Source organism: Protopterus annectens, chromosome 9.part0 (assembly GCF_019279795.1).
Source record: "Protopterus annectens isolate FY-2018-M chromosome 9.part0, PAN1.0, whole genome shotgun sequence".
NCBI lineage: Eukaryota > Metazoa > Chordata > Ceratodontiformes > Protopteridae > Protopterus > Protopterus annectens.
Genome location: NC_056743.1, coordinates 1533020391 through 1533040494, shown reverse-complemented (window position 1 = coordinate 1533040494; position 20104 = coordinate 1533020391). Strand labels below are relative to the sequence as shown.

The 20104-nt window shown below is 42.4% G+C and overlaps 1 protein-coding gene across 2 annotated transcripts in view; it reads right to left on the bottom strand.

Moving 5' to 3' along the window:
* The window catches only part of DHX16 (DEAH-box helicase 16), a 983432-nt gene that overhangs the window by 250353 nt on the left and 712975 nt on the right, over positions 1-20104 (bottom strand). For both annotated transcript variants that reach the window (XM_044084487.1, XM_044084486.1), the window contains exon 18: positions 12953-13115. In XM_044084487.1, coding sequence (XP_043940422.1) covers positions 12953-13115 — 163 coding nt within the window. The remainder of the gene's footprint in view (positions 1-12952; positions 13116-20104) is intronic.

The following is a 20104-nucleotide window of genomic DNA, read 5'->3' as shown; positions in this document are numbered from 1 at the left end:
GCTATCGGCCCTAGGGTCTATACAAGCCTAGCCATAACAATTCCCTGGCTATTTCTTCCCACACTATTTACTTCCCTGGACCCCTGTCTAGCAGGGCAACTGACGTGATCCCCGGGGTGAATTTCTTTTTCCCATCCAATCATCAAGGTTCCTTTTGAAGAGGGCCAAGGAGGCGCTCTGCTTGACATATATGGGCAGTCTATTCCAAAGTCTAGGGAGTCTCTGGGTCAGGAACCTATCCCCCCAGCATGTTTTGTTTACTGTGATAATAAGGTTTAGATCCCTGGAGTGTGTGGCTCTGAGGGATTGGGATTTCTTTAAGTGTAGCATGTCCAACAGCTTTGGGCTTGACATGGCCTTGTATGTTAAGGCAGAGATCGCCTCTGAGTAGACGATATGCGACAGAGTATAGCTGGAGTTTTTTAAGGCGGTCAGCATAGGGCATCTGCTTTAGGCCTGTGATTCTTTTAGTGAGGTATTTCTGTGGCCTTTCCAGTTATTGAAGATGTCTTGAGAGATACATACCAAATGGGGCTTTGTATTCTATAATGGGTCTAATGAGGGATGAGTACAGTGGGACAATGACCTCCTTTTTTCTGGATGAAAAGCCCTTAGTGATGAGGTGTGCCACATACAAGGATTTCCTGACTGTTGTGGCGATGTGGTTACTGAAGGTGAGACCACTGTCCACCTGTGTACCTAAGTCTCATCACACTTTCGGTGTTTAGTGTACTGCCACCTATGCGGTAATTCACAGGTACATGTTTTTTTCCCAAAGGGGATAACTACACATTTCTTGGTATTGAGCATGAGCCCATGGCTCTGGCACCAAGCATCAACATAATTTGGGGATTCAATAATGGCTCCCAGTTTGCAGTAATCTGCAAATTTTGTTAGCCAGAGTCCCTTAGTGTTGGCCTGTACTTCAGAGAAGTAGATGCCAAACAAGAGAGGTCCCAGGACTGAACCCTGAGGTACTCCACTTGTCTGGAGCTGGATTTGGAGTCAGTTACTTTAACAGTGTGGGTTCTGTCAGTAAGCCAGTTGGCAACCCATCAAGTGATGTAGGGATTAATGCCCAGCTTAGTAAGTTTATCTAGGATTCCAGAGTGGAGGATGGTGTCAAAGGCCTTGGCGAGGTCCAGATAGGCTGTGTGGACGGTCTTACAATCATACACGGCTCTGGAGACTGATTTGAAGAATTCAATCAGGTTCAGGAGACAAGATCGGCCCTTCACGAACCCAAACTTGGTGGGGTCCAGTGTTTTAAGGTTGCCAATGTCTTTGTTTATATGTTCCATGATAACACGTTCCATGGCCTTGCAAATCAGGCTCGTCAGACTGATGGGGCGGTAGTTCCTGGGATCCAAGATGGATCCCCCCCTTGTGGAGTGGGATAACTGTAGTTGTGCACCACTCAGTGGGCATGAAGCCTGAGGTGAGGGTATGATTAAACATGACACTTGGGTGAGGTGCCAGTTCATTTTGTAGTTCATGTAGTACACAGCCTGGGATGTCATCTGGTCCCATGGATGCTGTATTCTTAGCTTTGGGGAGTGCATTTTTTACCTGTATGGCCATTATTACCAGAATTTGGCAATCTTCCGGTATTGAGATGGGCCATTTAGGGGGTGAAGTTGGCAGTGAATCGATCTGCCAGGATATTGGCAATATCCTTGGGATCAGTACATTTAATGCCATTCTGTTGTAGCTCAGAGCAGATCTGAGCATTGCCATTTAGATTCTTGACATAACTATAGAATGCCTTGTGGTTGTCTTTGGAATCTTTGGCAATTTTATTTTTGTAACTAGCTTTTGAGGATTTTATGAGGGATCTCAGCTTCTTACTGAGGCTGGTGAGGGAGTTTTTTGCATCCTGGGATTTTTGTCTTTTCTGCAACAGTTTCCTCCTTCTGTTGTACAGTTTGTTTATAGCAGGGGCCCAATAGACTGGCTTCCTTTTTTTGGAAGAGAGCATCTTGGTTCTATTTGGGATGGCACGATTCATGCACGAGTGGATGTGCTCGTGCAGTTTTTTTGGAAGAGAGCATCTTGGTTCTATTTGGGATGGCACGATTCATGCACGAGTGGATGTGCTCGTACAATGCCTTAGTGTAGGATTCTGCAGTCGAACTTTCAGATCCCGTTTTAATGGGTGTCATGAAGTTTGTCACTTCTGACTTCAGTAGCATGAAGTTGGCTTTGGAGACTTTTTTTTAAGGAGGTTTCCTTACTGGGGAGTGGGGGTGGGATGTGGATGTCAAGGGTAATTTGCTTATGGTCAGACCTGACCAATGAGGGGGTGACCGCTGGTGTGGAGCATCTATCTCCCATGTTGGTAATGACCAGGTCTAGGATACTGGAGCCCCTGGTGGGACAATGGATTAGTTGAGCCAGGGCATTGGAATTTATGAATTCCAAGAACCGTTGGGAAAAGGAATTGGTACCCAAGTAGTTTTCCCAGTTAATGGCAGGGTAGTTGAAATCACCCAGTTTTAGGGTGTTTGGTTGTATCTCAATATTTTCCAGTATATTTAGAAAGGTGTAGAGAGAACCTTGGGGCATGGTGGGGCATCTGTAGCAAGCTACAATTTGGATTGCAGTCTTACCTAGTGTTAGTTGCACCTGGAGAATTTCAGATGCATTGTGTTGGGCAACTAGCCTGCAGATGTGAATATCCTTGGTGAATATGGACACTCCTCCACCTTTAGTGTTTCGGTCTTGGTTTTGTGGCCGAAAAGTGTGCTAAGAGTTGTAGCCTGGTATTGCAGGGGTGCTCTCTGGAGCCTTGAACCATGTCTCAGTTACTGCACAGATATCGATGTTCTCCATTTTTAGGAGTGCCTCGAGAGAGTGCATTTTGAGGTTTAGACTTCCATCATTGAGTAGCATTACCTTCAGATTTTGCATGCTTGTATCTGTTACGGTGGTGGTTTTGTCCTTTGAACCTTGCCTAAAAAAGGCACTATAGGGGTGGCAAGAGCTTTAGCCAGTAACCTCAATCCCAGGGGTGACAGGTGCAGACCATCTCTGGCAAATCATTGTGGTTTGTCGATCATGTCTTCCCAAGCAGACAGATACTGGATCCCTTTGAATGACACCAGAAGCTTAGCCAATTGTTGAAGTTGATCATTTTGTTTTTATACTGTGGTATCATTCTGGGTGAAGGCAGGATGCTACTCAGGGCTAGGGTTATACCTGCCTGGGCCACATGATCCGAGAGCTCTTCCATGTCTCTTTTCATGTAGTCCAGGGAGGTACATCTCAAGTCATTCACTCCAGCATGGACAATGACAGAGTTGTATTTTTACTTGTTGTGGAGTGACTTGAGTGCATGCGTTATGTGGCGGATCCTGGCACCAGACAGGCAGCTGACTGTAATTTTCTCCTTGTTCAGTCTGGTGAGTGGGACATCAGTGTGCCTGACTATAGAATCACCTATGACTGAAGTGTTGGGTACATTGTCTTGCCTTAGGGGTTGTTGTTGGGTGGCACACTGGTGTTGTGAGCTGTGTGTCACTTTGGTCATGACTGGTGTTTGTTTGCGTTTCAGCTTCGGAGGTCCTTGTTGCTTGGGCAGGTTAATGTTAAGTGCCTCCGCATATGTGGGTTTGTTGTTGCTATGTGTAGGTGTTGATGGTGTGGGTTTTGAAGGGCTATGAGATGCTTGAGGTGTAGTGCAGGTGTTAACCTTCTCCTCTTGAATGTCCAACCTTTTGGCTTGCTGGGGCCACATTGAATGAACAGAAATTTTCTTGGGGCCACATATAAAATATATATAGTTAACTCTTTCGCTGCTGTGGGTGACCAAAGTCAACCTCCTGGCTGTACCGTAGGTGCATTCGAACAATGAATAAATGTAATAAATGCCTAATATTCACCTTAAAATTCTAATTCTTAATCTAACAGTTAACTCTAACATCTTAGTTAATATTTTTTTTTTTTTTTTTTTTAACAAATAAACAGGTATGGAACCCTTCCATTTTTATGAGATCATATCTCTTGATTTTGCTGGTTTCTTAAAGATGTTTTATGGTACATAGGGAAGAAGCTCTGACTGAAACACAGACAGCCTAGGTAGATTATCAGCCCAGGTGCTGGAGGAGCAAATGATGTGGGAAGAGGAATGATGAGGTAAAAGGCTGCTCACTTTTTGGAGGGAGGAGGGAGCAGAATATGACAACATGTTCAAGGGCACACCCAGGACACAAGACCTGGTGGTGACGCTATAGCTATGATAACAGTCATCAATCATGTTGCTAGACAGCTGGGCATAATACAGGGCATATCATTATATGAGGAGGTAGCACCCCTGTGCAACCACCATGTGATGTATAGCATACAAGTATACTGGGGGTGAGTAGGGACACAAAGAAAAAACTCAGCTGGACAATTATTGCACCTGTGCATGCCCTGTCCACTGCTTGAACTTGGATGTTACTAGGCCCTTGGGCTGAGAAACCTTCTCATTTGGAAGGCCACACTTATTGCGGAGGGGACAAATCCAAAGTAAGCTTCCAACAATGTGGGTATCATTAAATATGTCAGAGGTATGGGAAATGCTGGGATCTAAAGTTAGCAGTAGATTCCCAAAAAGTATCCAGCTATAACAAAGATTTTTCATATTGCCATTCTTTGGAATCATGATGTCTGCTCTAAGTTGCAGATTTGTTAGATAGTATGAAGACTAAAGTGATCAGTAAAACTCAAGAGATCTGCATTGGTATTTATTTGTCTGAGCATAGTAAAGGGTATCAGTGCCATTATTACAAGAATATGACGTGGAATCAATTATCTTTAAACCTCGAAATACTAACTGCTTTCTGTTTGGCCATTTCTACTTCCTGTACATAAATGGCTATATTTCCAAAAAGGTGACTATAGTCCCAGAACATTTTCAAGGCATGGTACAGAAATAATTAACTATAATAAAACTCATAGTCTGTTCTCTCAGTTCCAAAGGCAAAGGAAAAGTGTATCTTGAATTTTAATTATAAAACCAAATTAAATGACAATTTTTATACTACAGTATTCACTTCTATACAGAAATGCATCTTCTTTTTAGGCCCAGTGTTACAGCAACACAAGGTTTTTATGTGACTGGTAAGGTTTTTTATAAACTGAATGTTTTACAGAGGTAGTCTATATCTTATTACCATCCTGGCCTAGATATGATGCTGCCTACAAATGTCAATATCCCTACATCATCCTTCCTGGTATCATTATAAAATTATCAGGACAAATGAGAGAATATTCAGCTTTATACAGCCCACTGCATGAGCTAACTAGAAAAACAGTCTGCATATTCTCAAATATGTAAATGTCCTCCTAAACAAGTAAAATAACCGTATGCTATACATTTAAAGTGAAAGTAAAAATCATGTAGTCTGAGGAACAGCTATTATTTTAGATATGGTTTCAGAAGATACCCTAATGATAGGATTCTGAGATATACTTAGTTGTCCACCTGAAAAGTATGAAATGAATATGAAAAAAACAGTAACCAATGTGTATGCAGTAATATTAGCGGTACCTAGTCATGTAGGACCAAATTTCTGACTCGAAAATTTCTAACAAATTTCACAGGAAAATATGCCAGAACACTCTCTCTTCAGAACTGACTTTCTGTCAGTGACTTCAAATACAAAGACACACACACAATTGTATCTTCATGTAGTGTGGGTCACTGCTTCAGTCTAAATTTGGTAGGAAGAGCAAGCATAAATCCACCAATATAAAACTTGCTAAAGAAAAATAAGCTTGATTTTTATTTCTGAAGCAATATCATCATAAATATATTCTGATGTACTGCATTCCTCTGTGCAAAAGTCATACCACCAACCATAATATAATGCAGTAACTGGACTTTGACTAAGCATGCCAAATAATCCGTATGTCAATCCCTTTGATTTATTACCCACATTTTCAGGGAATTATAACATGATGTTCTGACGATAAATACAGCCTTCTACACTTAAAGACTTAGTTAGCTGACTGCCACCCATTTGTTCCCCACTCTTTGAGCTCGGAGGAGATACCAGACATTCTTCGAAAACCCATACAGTTGACAGGTGCGTTAATTCAGTACAACACTTTCGCACACACACGCACACACGCACATATACACACTTACACACACACTCTTCTTCTACTTTCACGCACACAAACATTTTGCTATCATACACGCACTCACTCCGCACTTACCTAATAATACAGTTAGGTGCTGTCCCTTTCAAAGGCAACAACGGCAAATCCGTACACAAATCCCTCTTCAGAGTGAACACAGACACACACACACTGATTCTTTGGTGTGAAATAACACAGCGGTGCGAACATACAGATCCTACTTCGGCGCAAAAAAAATTGGGAAGGGTGCTTTGCCACATGCGCACACCATTGTTGCGGTTACAGGTCACTGGCACAAAAAACAAATGTAAAAAGTGTTTTGGCACATGCGTACACTGAAGTTGCAGTTCAAGGTCGTGGGCTGCATGGAAGAGCTCTGAGGGCCGCAGGTTGGACACATCTGGTCTAGCACAATCTTGGCCGGAGAGAGCTTTACTTCCAGTTTGGCTATGTAAGTGCATCTCTCACAAGTTGTAGTTTTGGGTGGTAGGAGGAGAGGGTTGTCTGTGTACATGAGGCAGTTGCCGCATTGCCTCAGTATGCCCAGATTCACCAGGTGGACAGGAGAAATCACCGGACGCTGACCCTTGGACATACCTGTTTAGGTGCTTTTTTTTGTAAAGTATAAGAGCTGTTTTCCCTTACCTTTGCAGGTACTTTGCAGTTATAGGCTGTTTAGTGCCTACGATTAACTTCTCCTTATTGACAAGGAGAGTTGAGTGCTTGTATAAGTTTCAGGCTTCCAAGTGCTTTCCAGCAGGTTCTAGAGCAAGTGCTAGTCACAGGGGTTCAGATTTTAGTGCTACTACTGAAAAACCAATTAGTTCTAAGGGGAAATTTTGAAGAGCAGACTTTCTGGCACCTGGAATAGTTTAACTGTAGCCTCGCGGTGTTGCACGATGCGAAAAATGTGCAAACACACGCGTTTTTAAGACAGAAAGTTGAAAGGGATAGAAATCAGCAGAAAAAGGCTAATAAAATTACAATTTCAGAGCTGGAAACCACTCCTCTAGTGTTAGATAGGCAGTACAATGCTCACCACTGCCACTGGTAAGCAGTAGGACTTCCCTCTACCACAGCAAGGCCTGAATACCTCTGAACACAGAAAATAAAGTCCTGAGACAAGCAAAGCCTAGGATCTGGATTGGCTAGGAAAGGTGGGAAAAGAGCAAACAAGATAGTATTTTTTTTTGTTAAAACAGGCTAAACAATGCAATAATACAGTAAACATACACAGAAAAGGTTAACACACTTGAGTGTTAAGTCCTAAACAGTAAATGCAATTAAAACTCTACAAATTTAGCAATTTAAAACTTTTTAAATGAAGCAAGGCAAGTGCACAACTGAAAAACGATTTAAGAGACAGTAATAGACCTGAATAAGTAGGTAGCTAGCCTACATATACAGAGATGTCTATATATACAGAAAAGCAGCTAAAACACATAATTCATATCCAGTGCAACCTAGAGCACTTGAGTTGTAGAAATATTAAGGCAAATACAGTTATAATAAATGCTCTAAAATATACTCTATATTTCCAAAATATTTGAGAAGCAGTCAGAACACAAGGAGATTCAGGCATTTTTTTTTGAAAGGGAGAAAGGAGGAATAGAAGGTCTTCTCAGATGCTCTCTCTGTACTAGGTAGAATGAGCTAATGACACTAGACTGGGAGGAGTGTCCCAGATCAAATTTACACACATATATATATATATATATATATATATATATATATGTATACTTATTTCCCACCTTTCTAAGCTAGTATAGTCCAGTTTTCAGGTTAGTGCTAAATTCAGGGCTGTGTTACAAATCTCTGTGTTTGCCCATACCTTACTTGGATAGAAGGAAGTTTCTCTGTTCACCTGTGAGAGATGGGAGCTTTGAGCAGCCTATCTGTCCCTGGAGGAGCGGTTTCAGCCCAGAAAGTAGTAGTTTATTGGCCATTTTGGGCTAATTTCTATCTCTTTAATTTCCTTGCTATAAAAAACACAGTTGCCCGGTTTTGTGTGCCGAGCAGCGCCGGTTAGCTAGGGTACAACAATTGCCGGCTGCACAAAGTCTCCTCTTCAATTTTTCCCTTGGAACTAGACAAACTTTCAACTTAAGCACTCAAGCCATTCATTTCTCAGCCTAGCACTTGCTCAAAACTCATAGCAAGCACTTATAAACCCTAGCACTACAGAAGGACAAGGCTCTTTATTTGACCGTACCAGCCATTCAGTAAAACAGTTTACTGTACCTATCCAGGCATGCCCAAAGGGCAGTTTCAGGTGTACTCTCCAGTCCAACTTGTGAATCTGGGCATTTTGAGGCAATGTTACAACTGTCTCATGTACACAGACAACCCTCTCCTACCACCAAACACCAATACATGCGAGAAATGCAATTATGCAGCCAAACTGGAGGTGAAGCTCTCTCAACCCAAGACTGAATCAGACAGTCAAGAGAAGAAGGGAAATACTGGCATCACACCACCAGTCTCACATAGACCCATTAAACCAGCACTGGCAAAAAACACACATAAATACACGAAAACATACTTGGAGGCTCTAAATAAAAATCTGCAAAAGCAACAGAGCCCTCCAAAGCAGACACCCAAGCAACCTCCACCCCCCCCCAACACAAGTCATGAAACACATACTTCACAAAACCAGTGTGCCACGCAATCACAGCCCTCAAGGCAAAATAACATACCCAATATATTAGTAATAGGTGACTCTATAGTCAGGCACACTGATGTCCCACTCACTAGGATGAATAAGGAGAAGGTTACTGTTAGCTGCCTGTCGGGTGCCAGGATCCTCCACATAACACAAGCACTCAGGTCGCTCCAGAACAAGTACAAATATGACTCTGTCATTGTCCATGTCGGTGTGAATGACCTGAAACGTACCTCCCTGGACTACATGAAGAGAGACATGGAAGAGCTCTCTGATCACGTAGCCCAGGCCGGTATGACCCTGACCCCGAGTAGCATGCTGCCCTCACCAAGAATGATACCATGGTATAAAGAAAAAATGATCAATTTCAACAATTGGCTAAGTTTATGGTGTCTTTCAAAGGGGATCCAGTGTCTGTCTGCCTGGGATGACATGCTCGACAAGCCACGTTGCTTCGCTAGAGACAGCTTGCACCTGTCACCCTTAGGCTTTCGAATACTGGCCAAGGCTCTTGCCACCCCCATGGTGCTTTTTTAAGCAAGACTCAAAAGACAAACCCACCATCGTAAATAGCACAAGTAACAAAAATCTGAGGGTAATACTACTCAATACCAGAAGTCTAAACCTCAAAATGCACACACTCGAGGCACTCCTCAGTATGGAGAAAATAGATATATGTGCAGTAACAGAAACCTGGTTTAAGGCTCCAGAGAGCACTCCAGCACTACCAGGCTACAACTCATACCATACATTTCGGCCACAGAACCGGATCGAAATACAAAAGGCGGGGGAGTATCTATACTCATCAAGGATACCCACACCTCCAGGTTAGTGGCACAGCACGATGCTTCAGAGATTATCCAAGTGCAACTAACAACGGGCAAAACTGCAATTCAAATTGTAGCTTGCTACAGATCACCCACCATGTCCCAGGACCCCCATTCTGCATTTCTGGAAACACTGGGTAACAGTAAGGTCCTACCAAACACTCTGATACTGGGGGATTTCAACTACCCAAACATTAAGTGGGAGAACTACTCAAGTACTAACTCCCTTGCCCAACATTTCCTAGAATTTATAAACTCAAACGCCCTGGAACAACTAGTCAACACTCCCACCAGAGGTGACAACATATTGGACCTGGTCATCACCACCATGGGCGACCGGTGTTCCACACCGGAGGTCAACCCCTCTCTGGTTAAATATGACCATAAACAAATCACTTTGGATATCCACATTCCGCCCCAACCCCCAGACAAAGAAACCACCATGAAAAACTTTTCAAAAGCAAACTTCACATTACTTAAGACGGAGGTGGAAAGTTTCAAAGCCCCCATGCTAAAGCATAATGCTGTCCAAGCTTCAAAATCCTTCACTAATGCATTCTACGGGCACCTACAAGAATGTATGGACCGTGCTATCCCAAACAAAACCAAGACTCACTCCTCCAAGAAAAGGAAACCAGTCTGGTGGACCCCTGCGTCATAAACAAGCTATACAACAGAAAGAGGAAATTAGTACAGAAGAGAGTAAAATCCCAAGAAGGGAAGACATCCCTAATCAGTATCAGCAAGAAACTACGATCCATCATAAAATCGTCCAAGGCGAGCTTTGAAAGAAAACTTGCCAAGGACTCCAAAGATAACCACAAGGCATTTTTTAGCTATGTCAAGATTCTAAGTGGCAATGCTCAGATCTGCTCGGAGTTGGTGCAGAATGGCACAAAATACACTGAACCAACCGATATTGCCAACATCCTGGCAAACGGATTCAGTGTAAACTTCACCCCCCTCTCACCCCCAAAAGGGCCCATAACCATACTAGAAGAATGTAGAGCCCATGAAATCACAGACACTCAGGTTAAAATAGCCCTCTCCAAAGCCAAAAAACACATCAATGGGACCGGATGGTGTCCCAGTCTGCATCCTACACGAGCTCAAAGACGAACTAACCCCTCACCTAAACACACTGTTCAAACAGCCTCTCCACAGGCTATGTACTCATAGAGTGGTTCACAGCAATGGTTATGCTGCTCCACAAAGGTGGAGCCACAACAGACCCCAGGAACTATCGCCCTATAAGCCTGACTAGCTTGGTCTGCAAGGCTATGGAGCGCATCATCATGGAACTCATTAACAGAGACATTGGGAACCTCCAAACACTGGACCCTACCCAGTTCGGCTTTGTTAAGGGCAGATCATGCCTCCTAAACCTGGTGGACTTCTTTGAGACGGTTACCAAGGCTATAGACGAGGGAAAGGTGGTACACACAGCCTACCTAGACCTCGAAAGGCCTTTGACACCATTCCCCATTCTGGTATTATAGACAAGCTCACCAGCCTGAACATAAACCCCTATGTCACAATATGGGTTGCCAATTGGCTCATGGACAGAGCCCACATGGTGAGAGTTGCGGGAGCTAGGTCTGACTCTAAACTTGTTACAAGTGGCATTCCCCAGGGCTCAGTCCTAGGACCCCTCCTGTTCGGCATATACTTTTCAGAGGTATAGACAAGCACAGGACTATGGCTGACCAAGTTCGCAGACGACTGCAATCTAGGGGCTATAATTGACTCACTGGCTGACACAGACATCCTCCAAAAGGGTCTCACTGAGACGAATACCTGGTGTCAAAATCATGGCCTCAAGCTAAATGCTAAAAAGTGCATAGTTATTCCCTTTGGAAATAACAAAGTTTCCCTTTGGAAATAACAAAGTACCCACAAACTACCACATAGGTGGTAGTCCCCTAAATACGGAAAACTTAATAAGGGAACTGGGGACCCAAGTAGATAGTAATCTCTCCTTTGATAATCACATTGCCAAAGTGGTTAAAAAATCTTTCTATGTAGCCCACCTAATCACAAAAGGGTTTGCATCCAGATCAAAAGAGGTCACTGTGCCCCTGTACTCATAACTCATCAGACCCATCATAGAGTACAACGCCCCATTTGGGATGTACCTTACAAGACACCTGCAAAAGCTGGAAAGACCACAGAAGTACTTCACCAAGAGGATCACTGGCCTCAAACAGATGTACTATGCAGCTCGACAGAAGAAACTCCTGCTGTACTTGGTTGCATACCGCCTGCTCACAGGTGATCTCTGCCTGACATACAAGGCCATGTCCAACCCAGAATTGATGGACATGCTCCACCTAAATAAAACTTTATCCCCGAGAGCCACACACACTAGGGATCTAAACCTCACCATAACAATAAATAGGACGTGCTGGAGGGATAGATTCCTGTCCCAGGGACTTCTCATGCTTTGGAACAAGATTCCAATCTACATTAGGCAGAGCTCCTCGCTAGCACTCTTCAAGAGAAACCTTGACGAGTGGATGGGAAACAAAGTTTACCCCGGTGATCACTTCAGTGACTCTGCTGGACAGAGGCACAGGGAACTAATCTAAGGGGGCAGCGAAAGCCAACACATTCTGGCTAGACTTATAAATGCCTTCGGGCAGATAGCCTAGTACCTACCTACCTATGAACCTATTTATCTAAACATATCACACACCTTGAGAGACCTCAGAGAATCATAACTAAAATGATCAGTGACCTCAAAAAATGTAGTAATCAGGACAGAATGGAAGACCTTTCTCTGAACACAGTCTCTTACAGACTCCTCCATGGAGATCTAGGTCTAGCCTTTCGTGCAGTGATAATTTAGTAAAATGAAAAGTTGCAACACTGCTTAAGAGTACCTAAAGCAAGCAGGCTGGTGACAAGAGGAGGGAGAAAGGACAAACTGAGAGCCCAACAAGAGACCATATTAGTGACCGCCTACTACAGAGATTAAGTGGAAAGAACCTACAGCTGTCCTCCAATTAAGTTAATAGTTTTAAATGCCTTAAATGTCATATTTTATATACAATACCCTACACTTCCTAAAAATCCTAATCTCAGGAAGACCATATTCCATACAATGGTCTCCATCTTAGCATATGAAAGAATTATAGCCATCTTTTCCTTTGGTTCAAATATCATCTTGCATCATGTTTTGTGTCATATACTTGCCTTTCACTCAGCTTCACAGTTCATATCTTACTCTACCCTCTTTCCAAGTAAGCTTGTTCCAACTAGAGTGCAGTCACCATTTGTTACTCCTTTGCTCTACCATGTGCTACTTTGCAGTAACTAAACACATAAGCACACAAACCTGTGTGTAGACATTCAGAAGGACCAAATGGTCTCCACCTGGTACAAAGAAGTTCATTCTGGCATTGTCTGCATGCACCACTTTGTCCTTAGGTCGGTAAAAAATTGCATTGTTGACAGACAGCATTGCAGCAATGGAGAGGATCTGCTCTGAGCATTTAAAGCTGAAAAAACAAACACATTAAAAATGAAACTAAACAACTGCAGCTACTTTAAAGATCAAAAACATCATTCAACTTCTATGGACAGCAGGGGCTATAAAATAACATAACAAATAAAGGAGATGAAAAGCGCATCCTGACATAGATCAGTCAATGCAGTTATTATTAGCTTGATGTTTTCTGCTGCTTTAAACTGTTACTATTATAGAACTCAGACAACTGGGAATATAAACGTGTACATTCTTACACTATTTGTTACTCTACTACAGGAACCTCCTTGATAGGTCCTTGTAACAGTAATACTAATTCAGAATTTTTTCAACAAAAGCCCACATAAGAAATCTGCATGCCCGTCTGATGTACACTAACTTAATGTACTGGCTACATAAGCGCACTCATCCTCAGTCCCTATTAGTTTGCCACCTTGACATTAGCAAGCACCATTTGCAAATCAAGACATAAATATGTCAAAAAGTTATATAAAAATATATAAACTTAAGGGACTTGGAATGAATGTCAAAATAATTGGGTTCTTATCATGTAGTCAAACTTTTACAAGTTCGAACCTCATATGGTCAAGACCATATGTTCGAATTTGTAAAAGTTTGAGCATTTGAATGTAAACCTCCATAAGTGGAGGTTTCCATTTTGTTCAATGGGGTGTGACCTCGGAGTTGGTATATTTATGTAGTGGGGGGTGTGGGGAGTGCAGGGGGGCTTGCCCCCCTGCTTAAAACAGTTTATTTTGTTTTCTGTTGTTTTTTTTTTATCTATAGTCGAAGTTTTGTTACTTCGAACATAATGGTTTGAACGTTATGTGTTCAAAGTTATAAGACTTCAACTATGTAATATAGACCCAAAATAATCTGCTCGTGGAAGGACCACTAATTTTCAGGCAGAGCCAAATGTTATCAATAAATGAACTAGGTGGCCTCCTAGGGTGCTAATCAGTAAAGGACACTGTCCTGTAATTTATTTATTCATTTATTTACTTACATACTTATTTAGCCACATTTCTTTACTTAACAAATAGCCAGAGTTGCCCTTGTTCTAAGTAGTCATGACTGCGGCAACCTACAGTGGAGATGCTGTACATATGACCACTTAATCTACAGGCCTTCTAACTATCCCACCCAGAATCTAGACAATAAATCAAATTCATTACCCATAATTTGGGTAGGATGGCAATAAACAGAAAACCTGTAAATATTAAAATGGATATGATGGCTGCAGTGAAAACATCAATGAAAGTCCATAACTGGTGGAAGGGCAAAGTTCATAGGTTGGTACTAGGCTATCAGCCCTAGGGCCTATACAAGCCTAGCCATAACAATTCCCTGGCTATTTCTTCCCACACTATTTACTTCCCTGGACCCCTGTCTAGCAGGGCGACTGACGTGATCCCCGGGGTGAATTTCCTTTCTCCCATCCAATCGTCAAGGTTCCTTTTGAAGAGGACCAAAGAGGCACTCTGCTTGACATGTATGGGCAATCTATTCCAGAGTCTGGGGAGTCTCTGGGTCAGGAACCTATCCCTCCAGCATGTTTTGTTTATTGTGATGACAAGGTTTAGATCCTGGAGCACGTGGCTCTGAGGGATTGGGATTTCTTTAAGTGTAGTATGTCCAATAGCTCTGGGTTTGACATGGCCTTGTATGTTAAGCAAAGATCGTCTCCGAGTAGACTATATGCGACAGACTATAGCTGGAGTTTTTTAAGGCGGTCAGCGTAGGGCATCTGCTTTAGGCCTGTGATTCTTTTAGTGAGGTATTTCTGTGGCCTTTCCAGTTGTTGCAGATGTCTTGAGAGGTACATACCAAACGGGGCATTGTATTCTATAATGGGTCTAATGAGGGATGAGCACAGTGGGACAATGACCTCCTTTTTTATGGATGAAAAGCCCTTAGTGATGAGGTGTGCCACATAGAAGGATTTCCTGACTGTTGTGGTGATGTGGTTATCGAAGGGGAGACCACTGTCCACCTGTGTCCCTAAGTCTCTTATCAAACTTTCGGTGTTTAGTGTACTGCCACCTATATGGTAATTCACGGATACATGTTTTTTCCCAAAGGGGATAACTATACATTTCTTGGCATTGAGCTTGAGCCCATGGCTCTGGCACCAAGCATCTGTTTCTGTAAGGCCCTTTTGTAGAGTATTCACATCATTTGGGGATTCAATAATGGCTCCCAGTGTGCAGTCATCTGCAAACTTTGTTATCCAGAGTCCTTTAGTGTTGGCCTGTACTTCAGAGAAGTAGATGCCAAACAAGAGCGGTCCCAGGACTGAACCCGGAGGTATTTCACTTGTCACTTGTCTGAAGCTGGATTTGGAGTCAGCTACTTTTACAGTGCAGGTTCTATCAGTAAGCCAGTTAGCAACCCATTGGGTGACGTAGGGATTAATGCCCAGCTTAGTAAGTTTATCTATGATTCCAGAGTGGGGGATGGTGTCAAAGGCCTTGGCAAGGTCTAGATAGGCTGTGTGGACCACCTTACCCTTGTCCATGGCTCTGGAGACTGATTCGAAGAAGTCAATTAAGTTCAGGAGACAAGATCGGCCCTTCACGAACCCAAACTGGGTGGGGTCCAGTGTTTGAAGGTTGGCAATGTCTTTGTTTATAAGTTCCATGATAATACGCTCCATGGCCTTGCAGATAAGGCTTGTCAGACTGATGGGACGGTAGTTTCCAGGATCCAAGGTGGATCCCCCCCTTGTGAAGTGCGATAACTGTAGCTGTGCGCCACTCAGTGGGCACAAAACCTGAGGTGAGGCTATGATTAAACATGACACTTAGGTGAGGTGCCAGTTCATATTGTAGTTCATGTAGTACACAGCCCGGGATGTCATCTGGTCCCATGGATGCTGTATTCTTAGCTTTGGAGAGTGCGTTTTTTACCTGTGTGGCCGTTACTACCGGAATGTGGCAATCTTCCGGTATTGAGATGGTCCATTTAGGGGGTGAGAGGGTGGTGAAGTTGGCACTGAATCGATCTGCCAGGATATTGGCAATATCCTTGGGATCAGTATATTTAATGCCATTCTGTTTTAGCTCAGAGCAGATCTGAGCATTGCCATTTAGATTCTTGACATAGTTATAGAATGCCTTGTTGTTGTCTGGAATCTTTGGCAATTTTATTTTTGTAACTAGCTTTGGAGGATTTTATGAGGGATCTCAGTTTCTTACTGAGGCTGGTAAGGAAGTTTTTTGCATCCTGGGATTTTCCTCTTTTCTGCAACAGTTTCTTCCTTTTGTTGTAAAGTTTGTTTATGGCAGGGGACCACCAGATTGGCTTCTTTTTTTTGGATGAGAGCATCTTGGTTCTATTTGGGATGGCACGATTTATGCACGAGTGGATGTGCTCATACAGTGCCTTAGTGTAGGATTCAGCAGTTGAATTTTCAGCTCCCGTCTGCATGGGTGTCATGAAGTTTGTCACTTCTGACTTGAGTAGCATGAAGTTGGCTTTGGAGAAGTTTTTTATGGAGGTTTCCTTCCTGGGGGGTGGGGGTGGGATGTGGATGGTAAGGATGATTAGCTTATGGTCAGACGTGACTAACGAGGGGGTGACCATAGGTGTGGAGCATCGATTTCCCATGTTGGTAATGACCAGGTCTAGGATATTGGAGCCCTTGGTGGGACTATGGATTAGTTGATCCAGGGCATTGGAATTTATGAATTCCAAGAACCGTTGGGCAAAGGTGTTGGTACATGAGTAGCTTTCCCAGTTAATGGCAGGGTAGTTAAAAATCACCCAGTATTAGGGTGTTTGATTCTATCTTAATATTTTCCAGTATGTTTAGAAAGGTGTAGTGAGAATCTTGGGGTATGGTGGGAGATCTGTAGCAAGCTACAATTTGGATTGCAGTCTTACCTAGTGTTAGTTGCACCTGGAGAATTTCAGACGCATTGTGTTGGGCAACTAGCCTGGTGGTGTGAATTTCCTTGGTGAACATTGACACTCCTCCACCTTTAGTGTTTAGGTCCTGCTTTGGTGGCCGAAAAGTGTGGTAAGAGTTGTAGCCTGGTATTGCAGGGGTGCTCTCTGGAGCCTTGAACCAGGTCTCAGTTACTGCACAGATATCGATGTTCTCCATTTTTAGGAGTGCCTCGAGACACTGCATTTTGAGAAAGATTTTGTTTGCTTTTAAACTTGGCAGTCAAGCAGATATTATGGGCAGTGGATGACTTTTGGAGTACATTTCTGTGGTGTGCTAAACTGAGCATTTGTGTGAAACAGAGCTGCAATACATTGTTGTGGCCACTATTTTATTACAGTAATGGGCCTAATATGTAAAGAGTGAAAATGTGCTTTTATATCTGATGGGTATGGCTAGGGGCAGCTTGTGAATGAAAATAAGTTATCTTGCTGTTTTGCTCATTATTCTGGCTTTACAGAGCTACACAAACGTATGGAATACATTACTGTGACTACTCTTTCTGTGAAACAAAGCTGAAATCCATTACTTTCTGTAATGAACTAAAAACCGAAAATGTACAAGCCACCACTTTCTGTAATGAACTTCTGGTGAACATACAATCAGCAAAGTGTCTACAGCTGCTCAGCAAAGAGGCTGTCTGTAGATGAACACAAGGAGTCTTATTTGTTCAGTTTAAACAATCTGGCTTTGCAGGTTGAAACTATCTGTGTGAAGTAACTTGGGATACTTTACTGTGGCTACTAGATTGTGTGAAATACAATTTGAGATGCATTATTATAGCTATTATGACTTTTTTTTACCAAAAATAGACTTAAAAGTACACAATCATCAGAAAGGCTATAATCGTTAGACAAAAGGTGGTCTGTAGATGAAAATGACTAACCCTACAGTCATGATCAAGTTAAACAATGATTAATCTGGTTTTATAGAACTACTATGCATTTGTGTAGAAAGTTAGCATACTTTATTGTGGCCACTGTTGAATATCATGGTCAGTTATCTGAGGTGTTCACAGTCAGAGTGGTTATAACTGATGGATCTATGAATAAAGGCGACATATCCTTGCAGACATTTGATCAATATTAAACAATCACTGATCTGGCTTGACAGAAGCAGCACTACACATGTACTGCATTTATTTAAGTCCACTGTAAACTAATTACTGCTATAGCTTATGGTTGTATGTGTGCGTGTGTGTACTGGGAGATATTCCGTGCATTTAAGAGTAGCAAATTGGCCAAAAATTCTTTTACTTTCTATCACAGTCAGAGATCATCACAGCATACAATTTGTGTTTATTCTTTGTAGTCTGGGCAGGGTGTGTGTGAATACAAATAACTGGCGCAGTGACAGCACCTAGTTTTCTGATTGAGTTCTTGGCTGTAGTTCCTTTTGAGTAGAATGTGCCTGTACTCTGTCTCTGTGCAGGTTTTAGAAAGATGCTCTGGATCTTTCCAGCACCACAAAGATGTGCCATAAGTGAACTGGTGTTCCTCACCATAAAAATGCAGTAAGTGTGTATATACCCTTGCAAGAAAACATCTTCAGACAGAACTGGCCTGTCAAGGGCAGTGTTTGTGTGTGTGTGTGTGTGTGTGTGTGTGTGTGTGTGTGTGTGTGTGTGTGTGTGTGTGAAACATCTTCGGACAAAACTGGCTTGTCAAGAGCAGTGTGTGTGTGTGCGTGTGTGTGTGTATAAAATGCATCACCAATTGCTATCAGTGGACATAGAATGAGTACCTTCATAATTACTGCCTCTCAAAAATAAATAGAATGCATCACAGAACATGTAGAATCTCAAAGCTTATATAAAGCTTATACACTTTTGGCTATAGAAGAGGATTTTTCACAGGCTTAGTTGGGGGACCCATCCTCAACCTCTGCCCTAGGACCCACCTAGTATACAGAAGGTTGCTATGGCCTTTGTGGGAACTGAGGAGAGTGCGATTATTGCCCCTTTAATTTTCCTCCAAAACAAACCTCAGCTGTTTGCACAGAAGGTTGCCTTAGCTTGTCTAGGAGTAGTATACCAAGATGATCTACATTACTATGATAATTATTTTCCCCAACAATAAACATCAGGTGTGTATAACGATGGCTGACTAATGGGGTAAGGGGAAAGAACCCTGCTCATGCGTTGTCTGCATATCTAACATAAAAAAGTTGAAATACATTACTGTGGCCATTTGTTGTTTTCACTTTCATCTCATTTTGACATCAGATGAGTACACTGAAGGTGGACATCTTTTGGGTTGGGGTTGAGGTGGCACACTATACACACATATAGGACAGCAACAACATGAAATACAAGACTATAGCTTTTTACTCTTTCAATTTCACCCCAATCTAACATCAGAGGGGTAACACAGAAGGTGGCTTTATTTTTCAGGGAGTAGGGAGGCATGCACTACTCCTAGTCATTATTAGTGTATCACCCACAGGCATTTGTCTTCATGATTTACTGAGAACTACTATTTTGCTGGCATGGAACATTAAGTCTGAAAAATACCATTTATTTCTTCATTGAAAGAATAAAGTATAACTGAATTTATTTCCTTCATCATAATTTTTGTTTAGGCCATCTACCGGATCAAAAGGCTGGAAAAAAATCTAACATTTACCTCAAAACAATTTTAGCTAGCTAATGTATGCTATAAGGATGAAGGGGGAAATACATGGATCAAAGGGTTGGAAAGAAGATTGAAAATGTACCCAAAAGCAGATAAAACACCACTGTTCATTTTATCCCAGCAGCCCTCATCACCTGGCTTAATTCAATTATTTCCTCTACAATTATTAGAGTGCAGTCTTGGCCAGTTAGGGTATGTTGAACAAAAAGAGGGAAGGGATGAAGATAAGAAAGAGAGAAAGTGAGAAGAAAGAAAACAAATCTCAATGTGGTCAGGAAGCTAAAATGGGGGGTGGGGGTGGTGTGAGGAGGGATCAGCATGACATGAAACACAAGGTGTGATATCACCTAAGGCTGGCCCTATATTCAGGGGGTCATGCAGCAGAAATCATGACTCATCAAGTAAAGTCCTCATCTATAT